The sequence below is a fragment of the Pseudophryne corroboree genome, chromosome 2 (genome assembly GCF_028390025.1).
Source record: "Pseudophryne corroboree isolate aPseCor3 chromosome 2, aPseCor3.hap2, whole genome shotgun sequence".
NCBI lineage: Eukaryota > Metazoa > Chordata > Amphibia > Anura > Myobatrachidae > Pseudophryne > Pseudophryne corroboree.
The window spans coordinates 1,024,790,420-1,024,807,880 of record NC_086445.1 but is presented as its reverse complement, the minus strand read 5'-3'; the positions used below and the strand labels follow the sequence as shown (position 1 = coordinate 1,024,807,880).

The following is a 17,461-nucleotide window of genomic DNA, read 5'->3' as shown; positions in this document are numbered from 1 at the left end:
CACTGCAGTGTCACGCAGGATGTCCCTTCCAAAAAACCCTCCCCAATCAGCACATGATGCAAAGAAAAAGAAAAGAAAAAAGAGGTGCAAGATGGAATTGTCCTTGGGCCCTCCCACCCACCCTTATGTTGTATAAACAAAACAGGACATGCACACTTTAACCAACCCATCATTTCAGTGACAGGGTCTGCCACACGACTGTGACTGATATGACGGGTTGGTTTGGACCCCCCCCAAAAAAGAAGCAATTAATCTCTCCTTGCACAAACTGGCTCTACAGAGGCAAGATGTCCACCTCATCTTCACCCTCCGATATATCACCGTGTACATCCCCCTCCTCACAGATTATCAATTCGTCCCCACTGGAATCCACCATCTCAGCTCCCTGTGTACTTTGTGGAGGCAATTGCTGCTGGTCAATGTCTCCGCGGAGGAATTGATTATAATTCATTTTAATGAACATCATCTTCTCCACATTTTCTGGATGTAACCTCGTACGCCGATTGCTGACAAGGTGAGCGGCGGCACTAAACACTCTTTCGGAGTACACACTTGTGGGAGGGCAACTTAGGTAGAATAAAGCCAGTTTGTGCAAGGGCCTCCAAATTGCCTCTTTTTCCTCCCAGTATAAGTACGGACTGTGTGACGTGCCTACTTGGATGCGGTCACTCATATAATCCTCCACCATTCTATCAATGTTGAGAGAATCATATGCAGTGACAGTAGACGACATGTCCGTAATCGTTGTCAGGTCCTTCAGTCCGGACCAGATGTCAGCATCAGCAGTCGCTCCAGACTGCCCTGCATCACCGCCAGCGGGTGGGCTCGGAATTCTGAGCCTTTTCCTCGCACCCCCAGTTGCGGGAGAATGTGAAGGAGGAGATGTTGACAGGTCGCGTTCCGCTTGACTTGACAATTTTGTCACCAGCAGGTCTTTCAACCCCAGCAGACCTGTGTCTGCCGGAAAGAGAGATCCAAGGTAGGCTTTAAATCTAGGATCGAGCACGGTGGCCAAAATGTAGTGCTCTGATTTCAACAGATTTACCACCCGTGAATCCTTGTTAAGCGAATTAAGGGCTGCATCCACAAGTCCCACATGCCTAGCGGAATCGCTCCCTTTTAGCTCCTTCTTCAATGCCTCCAGCTTCTTCTGCAAAAGCCTGATGAGGGGAATGACCTGACTCAGGCTGGCAGTGTCTGAACTGACTTCACGTGTGGCAAGTTCAAAGGGCATCAGAACCTTGCACAACGTTGAAATCATTCTCCACTGCACTTGAGACAGGTGCATTCCACCTACTATATCGTGCTCAATTGTATAGGCTTGAATGGCCTTTTGCTGCTCCTCCAACCTCTGAAGCATATAGAGGGTTGAATTCCACCTCGTTACCACTTCTTGCTTCAGATGATGGCAGGGCAGGTTCAGTAGTTTTTGGTGGTGCTCCAGTCTTCTGTACGTGGTGCCTGTACGCCGAAAGTGTCCCGCAATTTTTCTGGCCACCGACAGCATCTCTTGCACGCCCCTGTCGTTTTTTAAAAAATTCTGCACCACCAAATTCAAGGTATGTGCAAAACATGGGACGTGCTGGAATTTGCCCATATTTAATGCACACACAATATTGCTGGCGTTGTCCGATGCCACAAATCCACAGGAGAGTCCAATTGGGGTAAGCCATTCCGCGATGATCTTCCTCAGTTGCCGTAAGAGGTTTTCAGCTGTGTGCGTATTCTGGAAAGCGGTGATACAAAGCGTAGCCTGCCTAGGAAAGAGTTGGCGTTTGCGAGATGCTGCTACTGGTGCCGCCGCTGCTGTTCTTGCGGCGGGAGTCCATACATCTACCCAGTGGGCTGTCACAGTCATATAGTCCTGACCCTGCCCTGCTCCACTTGTCCACATGTCCGTGGTTAAGTGGACATTGGGTACAACTGCATTTTTTAGGACACTGGTGAGTCTTTTTCTGACGTCCGTGTACATTCTCGGTATCGCCTGCCTAGAGAAGTGGAACCTAGATGGTATTTGGTAACGGGGGCACACTGCCTCAATAAATTGTCTAGTTCCCTGTGAACTAACGGCGGATACCGGACGCACGTCTAACACCAACATAGTTGTCAAGGACTCAGTTATCCGCTTTGCAGTAGGATGACTGCTGTGATATTTCATCTTCCTCGCAAAGGACTGTTGAACAGTCAATTGCTTACTGGAAGTAGTACAAGTGGGCTTACGACTTCCCCTCTGGGATGACCATCGACTCCCAGCGGCAACAACAGCAGCGCCAGCAGCAGTAGGCGTTACACGCAAGGATGCATCGGAGGAATCCCAGGCAGGAGAGGACTCGTCAGAATTGCCAGTGACATGGCCTGCAGGACTATTGGCATTCCTGGGGAAGGAGGAAATTGACACTGAGGGAGTTGGTGGGGTGGTTTGCGTGAGCTTGGTTACAAGAGGAAGGGATTTACTGGTCAGTGGACTGCTTCCGCTGTCACCCAAAGTTTTTGAACTTGTCACTGACTTATTATGAATGCGCTGCAGGTGACGTATAAGGGAGGATGTTCCGAGGTGGTTAACGTCCTTACCCCTACTTATTACAGCTTGACAAAGGGAACACACGGCTTGACACCTGTTGTCCGCATTTCTGGTGAAATACCTCCACACCGAAGAGCTGATTTTTTTGGTATTTTCACCTGGCATGTCAACGGCCATATTCCTCCCACGGACAACAGGTGTCTCCCCGGGTGCCTGACTTAAACAAACCACCTCACCATCAGAATCCTCCTGGTCAATTTCCTCCCCAGCGCCAGCAACACCCATATCCTCCTCATCCTGGTGTACTTCAACACTGACATCTTCAATCTGACTATCAGGAACTGGACTGCGGGTGCTCCTTCCAGCACTTGCAGGGGGCGTGCAAATGGTGGAAGGCGCATGCTCTTCACGTCCAGTGTTGGGAAGGTCAGGCATCGCAACCGACACAATTGGACTCTCCTTGTGGATTTGGGATTTCAAAGAACGCACAGTTCTTTGCGGTGCTTTTGCCAGCTTGAGTCTTTTCAGTTTTCTAGCGAGAGGCTGAGTGCTTCCATCCTCATGTGAAGCTGAACCACTAGCCATGAACATAGGCCAGGGCCTCAGCCGTTCCTTGCCACTCCGTGTGGTAAATGGCATATTGGCAAGTTTACGCTTCTCCTCCGACAATTTTATTTTAGGTTTTGGAGTCCTTTTTTTACTGATATTTGGTGTTTTGGTTTTGACATGCTCTGTACTATGCCATTGGGCATCGGCCTTGGCAGACGACGTTGCTGGCATTTCATCGTCTCGGCCATGACTAGTGGCAGCAGCTTCAGCACGAGGTGGAAGTGGATCTTGATCTTTCCCTAATTTTGGAACCTCAACATTTTTGTTCTCCATATTTTAATAGGCACAACTAAAAGGCACCTCAGGTAAACAATGGAGATGGATGGATTGGATACTAGTATACAATTATGGACGGGCTGCCGAGTGCCGACACAGAGGTAGCCACAGCCGTGAACTACCGCACTGTACTGTGTCTGCTGCTAATATATAGACTGGTTGATAAAGAGATAGTATACTCGTAACTAGTATGTATGTATAAAGAAAGAAAAAAAAAACACGGTTAGGTGGTATATACAATTATGGACGGGCTGCCGAGTGCCGACACAGAGGTAGCCACAGCCGTGAACTACCGCACTGTACTGTGTCTGCTGCTAATATATAGACTGGTTGATAAAGAGATAGTATACTCGTAACTAGTATGTATGTATAAAGAAAGAAAAAAAAACCACGGTTAGGTGGTATATACAATTATGGACGGGCTGCCGAGTGCCGACACAGAGGTAGCCACAGCCGTGAACTACCGCACTGTACTGTGTCTGCTGCTAATATATAGACTGGTTGATAAAGAGATAGTATACTCGTAACTAGTATGTATGTATAAAGAAAGAAAAAAAAACCACGGTTAGGTGGTATATACAATTATGGACGGGCTGCCGAGTGCCGACACAGAGGTAGCCACAGCCGTGAACTACCGCACTGTACTGTGTCTGCTGCTAATATATAGACTGGTTGATAAAGAGATAGTATACTCGTAACTAGTATGTATGTATAAAGAAAGAAAAAAAAACCACGGTTAGGTGGTATATACAATTATGGACGGGCTGCCGAGTGCCGACACAGAGGTAGCCACAGCCGTGAACTACCGCACTGTACTGTGTCTGCTGCTAATATATAGACTGGTTGATAAAGAGATAGTATACTCGTAACTAGTATGTATGTATAAAGAAAGAAAAAAAAACCACGGTTAGGTGGTATATACAATTATGGACGGGCTGCCGAGTGCCGACACAGAGGTAGCCACAGCCGTGAACTACCGCACTGTACTGTGTCTGCTGCTAATATATAGACTGGTTGATAAAGAGATAGTATACTCGTAACTAGTATGTATGTATAAAGAAAGAAAAAAAAACCACGGTTAGGTGGTATATACAATTATGGACGGGCTGCCGAGTGCAGACACAGAGGTAGCCACAGCCGTGAACTACCGCACTGTACTGTGTCTGCTGCTAATATATAGACTGGTTGATAAAGAGATAGTATACTCGTAACTAGTATGTATGTATAAAGAAAGAAAAAAAAAACCACGGTTAGGTCACTGGTATATACAATTATGGACGGGCTGCCGAGTGCCGACACAGAGGTAGCCACAGCCGTGAACTACCGCACTGTACTGTGTCTGCTGCTAATATAGACTGGTTGATAAAGAGATAGTATACTACTAATATTATATACTGGTGGTCAGGTCACTGGTCACTAGTCACACTGGCAGTGGCACTCCTGCAGCAAAAGTGTGCACTGTTTAATTTTAATATAATATTATGTACTCCTGGCTCCTGCTATAACCTATAACTGGCACTGCAGTAGTGCTCCCCAGTCTCCCCCACAATTATAAGCTGTGTGAGCTGAGCAGTCAGACAGATATATAATATATATAGATGATGCAGCACACTGGCCTGAGCCTGAGCAGTGCACACAGATATGGTATGTGACTGACTGAGTCACTGTGTGTATCGCTTTTTTCAGGCAGAGAACGGATATATTAAATAAACTGCACTGTGTGTCTGGTGGTCACTCACTATATAATATATTATGTACTCCTGGCTCCTGCTATAACCTATAACTGGCACTGCAGTAGTGCTCCCCAGTCTCCCCCACAATTATAAGCTGTGTGAGCTGAGCAGTCAGACAGATATATATAATATTATATATAGATAATAGATGATGCAGCACACTGGCCTGAGCCTGAGCAGTGCACACAGATATGGTATGTGACTGAGTCACTGTGTGCTGTGTATCGCTTTTTTCAGGCAGAGAACGGATTATATTATGTACTCCTGGCTCCTGCTATAACCTATAACTGGCACTGCAGTAGTGCTCCCCAGTCTCCCCCACAATTATAAGCTGTGTGAGCTGAGCAGTCAGACAGATATATATAATATTATATATAGATAATAGATGATGCAGCACACTGGCCTGAGCCTGAGCAGTGCACACAGATATGGTATGTGACTGAGTCACTGTGTGCTGTGTATCGCTTTTTTCAGGCAGAGAACGGATTATAAATAAAAGTGGTGGTCACTGGTCACTATCAGCAAAACTCTGCACTGTACACTACTGAGTACTCCTAATGCTCCCCAAAATTAGTAAATCAAGTGTCTCTCTAATCTATTCTAATTCTAAACGGAGAGGACGCCAGCCACGTCCTCTCCCTATCAATCTCAATGCACGTGTGAAAATGGCGGCGACGCGCGGCTCCTTATATAGAATCCGAGTCTCGCGATAGAATCCGAGCCTCGCGAGAATCCGCCAGCGTCATGATGACGTTCGGGCGCGCTCGGGTTAACCGAGCAAGGCGGGAAGATCCGAGTCGCTCGGACCCGTGAAAAAAAACATGAAGTTCTGGCGGGTTCGGATTCAGAGAAACCGAACCCGCTCATCTCTAATATCTATCTGTCCGTCTATCTACCTATCTATCTGTGCATCTCATATCTATCTATCTATCTATCTATCTATCTATCTGCACACCCTGCCAGCAGCAACCGCAGTGCGCCCAGTTGGGTGCCTCAGATGGGTCCCCTGTGGGGGGGAAGGGATGTTCTACATGTGGATCTATTCATATAGAGTATCTCATACTACTACACATGTGTCAGTCTCCCATATGTGCCTTGGGTCCATGTTTGGCTTCTCTCCCACAGTGCAATCCTTCATGTGCACCCAACATGGCTGCCTCACCTGGTATGCTCGTGGTTGGGATGAAAAATGTATGGACCTGACCGTTATGTTGGGACCCTACTCTGAGCATCAGGATGATGCAACGCATTGTGTCATCTCTTCTAGGGCTTACTATCCACCCAGGGTAATCCTACGTAGCGCGCCCAAGATGGCTGCCTCATCTGGTACCTTTTGTGGGTGGAATATACAACCCATGGAAGTTATTACCCAAAATGCCTGCACCAACCCGACAGTTTGCTTATTGTGCTCTTTAGGTTTTGTTGCTTTATGAGAAAAGTGTTATATAAATAAAATTATTATTATTATTATTATTATTATTATTATTATTATTAATATTATTATTATCTATTTTTTTATCTATCTGTAGAACACATATGTACCTATCAGCATATCTCATATCTATTTGCATCTATCTATCTATCTATCTATCTATCTATCTATCTATCTATCTATCTATCTATCTATCTAATCTATCTATCTAATATCTTCTATCTATATATCTCATCTATCTATCTATCTATCTATCTATCTATCTATCTATCTGCACTGATTTTCTTTGTCCTTTTCATCTTATTTAACCAATAATTACTTTTCGGCTATGAAGACGTTGGGCCAGACTTCATCCACAGCGTTGAGGGGTGATTCCATATGGTCCTTCAGCAATTCTCTCTGCAGATCCATGACACAGGGGGTGTTGAACAGGCTCCTGTCATCTATCTTCTCTTTGACTCGGTTGTACAGATCCTCCACGAGAAGCTGCTCGGCCGACACCAGCAATTCCGGGTCCATTGGGGTGACCTTGACCTCCTTGGTCTTCAGCTCTGTGACAGATGAATGAAACTTCATAAAACAAACATCAATCAAATCCCCCATTAAAAAAAATACTACGACCGTGGTCGTGGATCCTGCGTGACATGTTATATAAATATATTGTGTCATCCACGCGAGGACCAGTCACCAAAGGGCCACAGAATGGCCTTCTTCCAGTAGAATATTCTTAGTATCTCATTTTCAAGTGCTTTTCTTAATTACCACAGGTGTGGGAAATTAGGGATCAATTATTTTGAAGAGGTGATAAGTTTGGGAATTTAATGTTCATCTGGGAATTTAGATTAAGTTGCAGAGTTGCGATTCATCTGAGCTATTTACATGAATTTGGTGCACTTAATATTCAGTAATAAGTTGGGAAAGGGATTGTGAGTGATTAAAATTCATTTGGCAGGTTACATTGATCATAGGAGGCTGAAAACGTATTTAATGTATAGAGCCATTATTGGCCCTCATTCTGAGTTGATCGCTAGCTACTTTCGTTCGCAGCGCAGCGATTAGGTCAAAAAATGGCAATTCTGCGCATGCGTATGGGGCCCAGTGCGCACGCTCGTCGTACTTTCACAAAAGCCGTTGCAGTTTCACACAAGGTCTAGCGACGCTTTTCAGTCACACTGCTGGCCGCAGAGTGATTGACAGGAAGTGGGTGTTTCTGGGTGGTAACTGACCGTTTTCGGGGAGTGTGTGAAAAAACGCAGGCGTGCCAGATAAAAACGCACGAGTGGTTGGGAAAACGTAAGCGTGGCTGGCCAAACGCAGGGCGTGTTTGTGACCTCAAAACAGGAACTAAACATTTTGAAGTGATCGCTAGCTAGGAGTAAGTCTCGAGCTACTCTGAAACTGCACAATCTTTTTTTGTAGCACCGTTGCGATCCTTTCGTTCGCACTTCTGCTAAGCTAAGATACACTCCCAGAGGGCGGCGGCTTAGCGTTTGCACTGCTGCTAATAGCAGCTAGCGAGCGAACAACTCGGAAAGAGGGCCAATGTTCATTTGGGGTGGAGACGTTTATTTAAATCCTTATGGATGGTGCATTGTGCCATAATTAGGTGGAACTAATGTTGTGAAGATGGGTTCCGGTATGAATGGTCGACAATGTTAAGGTCGACACTCATTAGGTCGACCAATATTGGTCGACATTGACATGGTCAACATGTTTTTTGAACTGTTTTTGGTGTAATTTTTTCCGTAACATGACCAGGAACCCCAATTAGTGTACAACGTCCCCTCGCTTCGCTCGCCATGCTGCGGGCAAGGTGCCTCGCTCTGCTACCGCTGCACTCAGCACAGGTTACCATTCCCAATCGTAGTCCACATGGATGGTAAGTATGAAAAAGTAAAAAAATCTAAAAAATTTGTAAAAAGCCATGTCGGCCCTTTTCATGTGTCGACCATTTTCATGTGTCGACCATTTGACCATGTCAATGTCAACCAATAGTGGTCGACCTAATGAGTATCGACCTTAACATTGTCGACCATCTGAACGGATACCGTGTAGACGATTGACCCTCAAACAGGTCATGAACTGTTGACAACCTGAGTTTCCACAAAGTTACCCAGATGAATTTTCGTAGACATGTTTTAATATGTAGCCACAGATGACGCCCCCTGGCGGATGATGAATGTGTACACAGGATAGTGCTGGGAAAATGAGACATAATTTTTGCTTTGTGATGATTTAACTTCCTGTCTAAGGGGGGGTATCCAATCTAATTGTATCGCCAAGTGCTATCCTATCACCCAGATGCGGCGCTCCCCTCCCCCAGTGCCGCCACTTATTGGGGATTATGGTTCGGGTGCCATAAAATCCGCGATAATACGGGCTGCTGGAGCCGTGATAACACATGGGATTGGTGAGTTATCCCCGGTCCCATGTGTTTTTTGCGTGATCACAGTTCCGTTTTTGCCCGATGAAAACGGTCTGTAATAGGATACTGCAATAATGGCCATTAGTCCTTAATCACGATATCTGGCTATTTTCATCAGAATCAGCTTTATTGGCCATGTGTACTTGCATATACTAGGAATTTGTCTTTGGTTTGCTATACCACCAGGGCCAGTTCTAGTGCTTTTTGCGCCCCGGGCTGGAAATAGGGGTGTGGCTTCATACAGGGGGCATGGACAGTTACGCCCCCTGTACAGTAGTAGCGCCGCTGAAATGCTGTGCGGTGCGCGATGACGTCATCGCGCACCGCACAGCAAAGGTCCTCTCCACGAAGGGAAACTAGACACGTAGCATCTAGTTCCCTTCGTGGAGAGGACCTTTGCTGTGCGGTGCGCGATGACGTCATCGTGCACCGCACAGCAAAGGTCCTCTCCACGAAGGGAAACTAGACACGTAGCATCTAGTTCCCTTCGTGGAGAGGACTTTTGCTGTGCGGTGCGCGATGACGTCATCGTGCACCGCGCAGTAAAGGTCCTCTCCACGAAGGCAAACTAGACGCTACACGTCTAGTTCCCGACACAGCGGGCAGGGGCAGCGGGGGGCACAGCAGTAGCAGATCTTGCCATGGTGCGGCGCCCACCGGATGGCGCCGGCGCCCTCTGGAAGGCGGTGCTCCGAGCAAAAGTCCTGCTTGCCCGTGGCAAGATCCGCTACTGTATACCACAGCCAAGTAGGTAACAGATAAGCAGATGGGGGCAATAAAGTCAGACAGATAGGTATACCGTAGGGACACAAGTTAGTTACATGTACGTTTAGTCAGTCAATGTCAGGCGGACCACTTGGGGAAAGAAACTTTTGAGGCTTCTGGTGGACCCAGCGGGGATGGCCCTGTAAGCTGTAACGCCTGACTGAAGGAAATAAGTTAAACATGCTGTGGCCGGGGTGTAGCTGGTCCTTTACTATCTTCGTTGCCTGCTTCTTAGCTCTGGACAGGTACAGGTACTGGACTGAGGGAAGGCCGGCCCCGATGATCTTTTCTGCGGTTCTAACCACCTTTTGGAGACTGCATCTGTCCCTCGCACTGGCAGAGCCGTACCATACCAGTATCGAGGAGCACAGTACCGACTCCACAATCGTGGAATAGAAGAGGAGCATAAGTTTCTGTGGGATGTTGAACTTCCTTAGCTGCCTGAGGAAGAACAACCTCTGTTGCGCTTCTCCAACAGTGGCGTCAGCGTTGGACCCCCATTTAAGGTCCCGGGAGATTGTGGTCCTTAGGAACTTGAAGGAGTCCACTAGCGATACCACACTGTCAGCAATCATTAGCGAAGGTGCACTAGCTGACTCCTTCCTGAAGTCCACTATCATCTCAAGAGTTTTGAGGGGTTGAGCTCAAGGTTGTTGTGGCTGCACCACTGGGCCAACCGGTCTACTTCCCGTCTATAGGCCGATTCATCCCGTCCTTGATTAAGCTGATGACGGTGGTGTAGTTGTCGAATTTGATGATCTTTACTGATTGCACCTCTGAGGTGCAGTCATTTGTGTACAGGGAGAAGAGCAGGGGTGAGAGGACACAGCCCTGAGGGGCCCCTGTACTAATGGACCGTGCTTGAGAGGTGAATTCCCCCACTTTCACCACCTGTGTTCTATCTATCAGGAAGTCTACTATCCAGGAACAGGTAGTTACTGGGACCCCTAGCTAGGTGAAGTAATTTGAGGTGGAGGATGCTGGGGACGATTGTATTGAAGGCTGAGCTGAAATTGCCAAACAGGACCCTCACGTAGGTACCGGGAATGTCTAGGTGCTGTAGAATGTAGTGCAGGCCCAGGTTGACTGCATCCTCGACACGCTGACTCGGTAGATAGGCGAGCTGTAGGGGGTCCGGTTCCAGTCACAGTTTTCAGGTGATTTAAAACCAGATGCTCTAACGTTTTCATGACCACAGACGTCAGTGCTATAGGCCTGTAATCGTTCAGGTTCGTGATAGAGGGTTTCTTGGGTACCGGGACGATAGTGGACCGTTTGAGGCAGGAAGGGACTTTCTGTAGCTCCAGCGATTTGTTGAAGATCTTGGTGAATATTGGGGCGAGCTGACCTGCACATTTCATCATCTGATATCAGATCGGGGCTAATTGGATATCCCACTTTGATTTCATGCTTGGGTCTAAACTCTGAGAATAATGAAATTTAAATTTGGGTTGGGTAGAAGAAATTGGGAGAGAGCTGACACTAGAGACAGCTGCTTAATCTTTAGGGGTCGAATCAGTTAGGATGCCGGCAACACACTAATGGTAGCCATTAAATTGCGTATTTTAATATGCTTTCCTATTCGGCTGTGATCGCCATGGCATGAGTTAGGGGCAAAAGCTGGTCTACATAAGGCAGGGCCATATTCACAATGGGGCAGTCCCAGGCCTCCACATAAAAATAGGCCCATCAAAATGTCAGCATGATGGTAACCGGCCACCAGCTGGCCGTAAATCATAAGAATTAAAGTTGTATTTCTAGCTTTTTCACAAATTGATGCAATTTTTCTGCTTTTATTTAGGCACACGGTAGTGCTGATAGTGTATGGGGTGTACATACCCACATGGCAATGGCCACACCCACACAGTACTGGCCACACCCACACAACTCTAGCCACACTCATATAGCACTGGTCACATCTCCTCTGCTTCCTACAGTAGGTCCTTGAGAATTTGGGTGTGGTATTGAAAGTCGACAGTAACTAGGTCGACAGTGTCTAGGTCGACCACTATTGGTCGACAGTAACTTGGTCGACAGGGTGTCTAGGTCGACAGGGTCTTTAGGTCGACATGTTCTAGGTCGACAGGTCAAAAGGTCGACATGAGTTTTTAATGTTATTTTGGTGTCGTTTTCTTCGTAGAGTGACCGGGAACCCCAATTAGTGCACCGCGTCCCCTCGCATGGCTCGCTTCGCTCGCCATGCTTCGCTCGGCACAGATTACCGTTCCAATCGTAATCCACGTGGATCGTTAAGTAAGAAAAGGTTCAAAAAAAGAAAAAAACTGTGAAAAACTCATGTCGACCTTTTGACCTGTCGACCTAGAACATGTCGACCTAAATACCCTGTCGACCTAGACACCCTGTCGACCTAGTTACTGTCGACCAATAGTGGTCGACCTAGACATTGTCGACCTAGTTACTGTCGACTTTCAATCCGGATCCAGAGAATTTACATCCCAAGGTCCACACGGCCCTTAATCTGTCTCTGCGTTCAGGGCAATTTAGGGTGCAAAAATCGGGGTGAGGTGTAGTTATAACAGCATATTGTGAGCATCTTCCACAATTTGCCCCGGGGTGAGGTGTAGTTATAACAGCATATTGTGAGCATCTTCCACAATTTGCCCCTAATTGAGTTGGTCCCTTAGTCTTTCTCTCCCTCCGCCTTCATATGCAATACTACATACCTGTTCTCTCTGTATTGTATTGCAGCTGAGAACAATAGATGAAAGGATTATGCTAATAAACCTTGGTGCACCTAGGTGCAGCAGAGAAGGCTAGATGAACGAGGCTCCACCTGTACATATACAGACTTGACTTAATTCGCAATAAAACCAGACCTAAGTTTATGATTGTTGAGTTGAAATAGTTAAATGAATGAAAGAATTGTTTAAATCAACCTATTTAAGTTGGATATTTCCAGATCTGTAAATGAATGAACCTTATATTTGTTTGAAGCTGCAGCGCTCTGTGTGAGACTAATGTCACCAGTCCTCAGTAAAGGCTAATTATATCAAATGCATCTATTTATTATTTATATATTATCATGCTATTTAGTGGACGGACGTGTCAGTAAGAATATCGTTCAAATAGGAATATAAATATATTAGTGATCGTTATGCTCGATCCAGAACATGATTTACTATAGTATGAGGTGTCACATACACAACACAGTGTTTTATACTATGAGGTGTCACATACACAACACAGTGTTTTATACTATGAGGTGTAACATACACAGCGCAGTGTTTTATACTATGAGGTGTCACATACACAGCGCAGTGTTTTATACTATGAGGTGTCACATACACAACGCAGTGTTTTATACTATGAGGTGTCACATACACAACACAGTGCTTTATACTATGAGGTGTCACATACACAACACAGTGTTTTATACTATGAGGTGTCACATACACAACGCAGTGTTTTATACTATGAGGTGTCACATAAACAACACAGTGTTTTATACTATGAGGTGTCACATACACAACACAGTGTTTTATACTATGAGGTGTCACATACACAACACAGTGTTTTATACTATGAGGTGTCACATACACAACACAGTGTTTTATACTATGAGGTGTCACATACACAACACAGTGTTTTATACTATGAGGTGTCACATACACAACACAGTGTTTTATACTATGAGGTGTCACATACACAACACAGTGTTTAATACTATGAGGTGTCACACACACACAACACGGTGTTTTATACTATGAGGTGTCACATAAACAACACAGTGTTTTATACTGAGGTATCACATACACAACACATTGTTTTATACTATGAGGTGTCACATACACAACACAGTGTTTTATACTATGAGGTGTCACATACACAACACAGTGTTTTATACTATGAGGTGTCACATACACAACACAGTGTTTTATACTATGAGGTGTCACATACACAACACAGTGTTTTATACTATGAGGTGTCACACACACAACACAGTGTTTTATACTATGAGGTGTCACATACACAACACAGTGTTTTATACTATGAGGTGTCACATACACAACACAATGTTTTATACTATGAGGTGTCACACACACAACACAGTGTTTTAAACTATGAGGTGTCACATACACAACACAGTGTTTTATACTATGATGTATCACATACACAACACAGGCCCTCATTCCGAGTTGTTCGCTCGCAAGCTGCTTTTAGCAGCATTGCACACGCTAAGTCGCCGCCTACTGGGAGTGAATTTTAGCTTAGCAAAATTGCGAACGAAATATTCTCTAAATTGCGAATAGAAATTTCTTTGCAGTTTCTGAGTAGCTCGATACTTACTCTGCCACTGCGATCAGTTCAGTCAGTTTCGTTCCTGGTTTGACGTCACAAACACACCCAGCGTTCGGCCAGACACTCCCCCATTTCTCCAGCCACTCCCGCGTTTTTCCCAGAAACGGCAGCGTTTTTTCACACACACCCATAAAACGGCCAGTTTCCGCCCAGAAACACCCACTTCCTGTCAATCACACTACGATCTCCAGAACGAAGAAAAAAACCTCGTAATGCCGTGAGTAAAATACCAAACTTCTTAGCAAATTTACTTGGCGCAGTCGCAGTGCGAACATTGCGCATGCGCAATTAGCGGAAAATCGCTGCGATGCGATGAAAATTACCGAGCGAACAACTCGGAATGAGGGCCACAGTGTTTTATACTATGAGGTGTCACATACACACAACACAGTGTTTTATACTATGAGGTGTCACACACACACACACACACACACACACACACACACACACACACACACACACACACACACACACACACACACCACACACACAGTGTTTTATACTATGAGGTGTCACATACACAACACAGTGTTTTATACTATGAGGTATCACACACCAACACAACACAGTGTTTTATACTGTGAGGTGTCACATACACAACACAGTGTTTTATAATATGAGGTATCACATACACAACACAGTGTTTTATACTATGAGGTGTCACATACACAACACAGTGTTTTATACTATGAGGTGTCACACACACACACACACACAACACAGTGTTTTATACTATGAGGTGTCACATACACAACACAGTGTTTTATACTATGAGGTGTCACATACACAACACAGTGTTTTATACTATGAGGTGTCACATACACAACACAGTGTTTTATACTATGAGGTGTCACATACACAACACAGTGTTTTATACTATGAGGTGTCACATACACAACACAGTGTTTTATACTATGAGGTGTCACATACACAACGCAGTGTTTTATACTATGAGGTCTCACATACACAACGCAGTGTTTTATACTATGAGGTGTCACATACACAACACAGTGTTTTATACTATGATGTATCACATACACAACACAGTGCTTTATACTATGAGGTGTCACATACACAACACAGTGCTTTATACTATGAGGTGTCACATACACAACACAGTGTTTTATACTATGAGGTGTCACATACACAACACAGTGTTTTATACTATGAGGTGTCACATACACAACACAGTGTTTAATACTATGAGGTGTCACACACACACAACACGGTGTTTTATACTATGAGGTGTCACATAAACAACACAGTGTTTTATACTGAGGTATCACATACACAACACATTGTTTTATACTATGAGGTGTCACATACACAACACAGTGTTTTATACTATGAGGTGTCACATACACAACACAGTGTTTTATACTATGAGGTGTCACATACACAACACAGTGTTTTATACTATGAGGTGTCACATACACAACACAGTGTTTTATACTATGAGGTGTCACACACACAACACAGTGTTTTATACTATGAGGTGTCACATACACAACACAGTGTTTTATACTATGAGGTGTCACATACACAACACAATGTTTTATACTATGAGGTGTCACACACACAACACAGTGTTTTAAACTATGAGGTGTCACATACACAACACAGTGTTTTATACAATGATGTATCACATACACAACACAGGCCCTCATTCCGAGTTGTTCGCTCGCAAGCTGCTTTTAGCAGCATTGCACACGCTAAGTCGCCGCCTACTGGGAGTGAATTTTAGCTTAGCAAAATTGCGAACGAAATATTCTCTAAATTGCGAATAGAAATTTCTTTGCAGTTTCTGAGTAGCTCGATACTTACTCTGCCACTGCGATCAGTTCAGTCAGTTTCGTTCCTGGTTTGACGTCACAAACACACCCAGCGTTCGGCCAGACACTCCCCCGTTTCTCCAGCCACTCCCGCGTTTTTCCCAGAAACGGCAGCGTTTTTTCACACACACCCATAAAACGGCCAGTTTCCGCCCAGAAACACCCACTTCCTGTCAATCACACTACGATCTCCAGAACGAAGAAAAAACCTCGTAATGCCGTGAGTAAAATACCAAACTTCTTAGCAAATTTACTTGGCGCAGTCGCAGTGCGAACATTGCGCATGCGCAATTAGCGGAAAATCGCTGCGATGCGATGAAAATTACCGAGCGAACAACTCGGAATGAGGGCTACAGTGTTTTATACTATGAGGTGTCACATACACAACACAGTGTTTATACTAGGAGGTGTCACATACACACAACACAGTGTTTTATACTATGAGGTGTCACACACACACACACACACACACACACACACACACACACACACACACACACACACACACACACACCACACAGTGTTTTATACTATGAGGTGTCACATACACAACACAGTGTTTTATACTATGAGGTATCACACACCAACACAACACAGTGTTTTATACTATGAGGTGTCACATACACAACACAGTGTTTTATACTATGAGGTATCACATACACAACACAGTGTTTTATACTATGAGGTGTCACACACACACAACACAGTGTTTTATACTATGAGGTGTCACACACACACAACACAGTGTTTTATACTATGAGGTGTCACATACACAACACAGTGTTTTATACTATGAGGTGTCACATACACAACGCAGTGTTTTATACTATGAGGCGTCACATACCCAACGCACTGTTTTATACTATGAGGTGTCACATACCCAACGCAGTGTTTTATTCTATGAGGTGTCACATACACAACGCAGTGTTTTATACTATGAGGTGTCACATACACAACACAGTGTTTTATACTATGAGGTGTCACACACACACACACACACACACACACACACACACACACACACACACACACAGTGTTTTATACTATGAGGTGTCACATACACAACACAGTGTTTTATACTATGCAGTGTCACATACACAACACAGTGTTTTATACTATGAGGTGTCATATACACAATGCAGTGTTTTATACTATGAGGTGTCACATACACAACACAGTGTTTTATACTATGAGGTGTCACATACACAACACAGTGTTTTATACTATGAGGTGTCACATACACAACACAGTGTTTTATACTATGAGGTGTCACATACACAACGCAGTGTTTTATACTATGAGGCGTCACATACCCAACGCACTGTTTTATACTATGAGGTGTCACATACCCAACGCAGTGTTTTATACTATGAGGTGTCACATACACAACGCAGTGTTTTATACTATGAGGTGTCACATACACAACACAGTGTTTTATACTATGAGGTGTCACATACACAACACAGTGTTTTATACTATGAGGTGTCACACACACACACACACACACACACACACACACACACACACACACACACACACACACACACA

At 44.8% G+C, this 17,461-nt stretch overlaps 1 protein-coding gene across 1 annotated transcript in view; it reads right to left on the bottom strand.

Moving 5' to 3' along the window:
- Positions 1-17,461, bottom strand: part of STYXL2 (serine/threonine/tyrosine interacting like 2) — a 161,718-nt gene that overhangs the window by 45,387 nt on the left and 98,870 nt on the right. Inside the window, exon 4 of the mRNA XM_063956738.1 lies at positions 6,891-7,122. Within this exon, the coding sequence (XP_063812808.1) occupies positions 6,891-7,122 (232 nt within the window). The remainder of the gene's footprint in view (positions 1-6,890; positions 7,123-17,461) is intronic.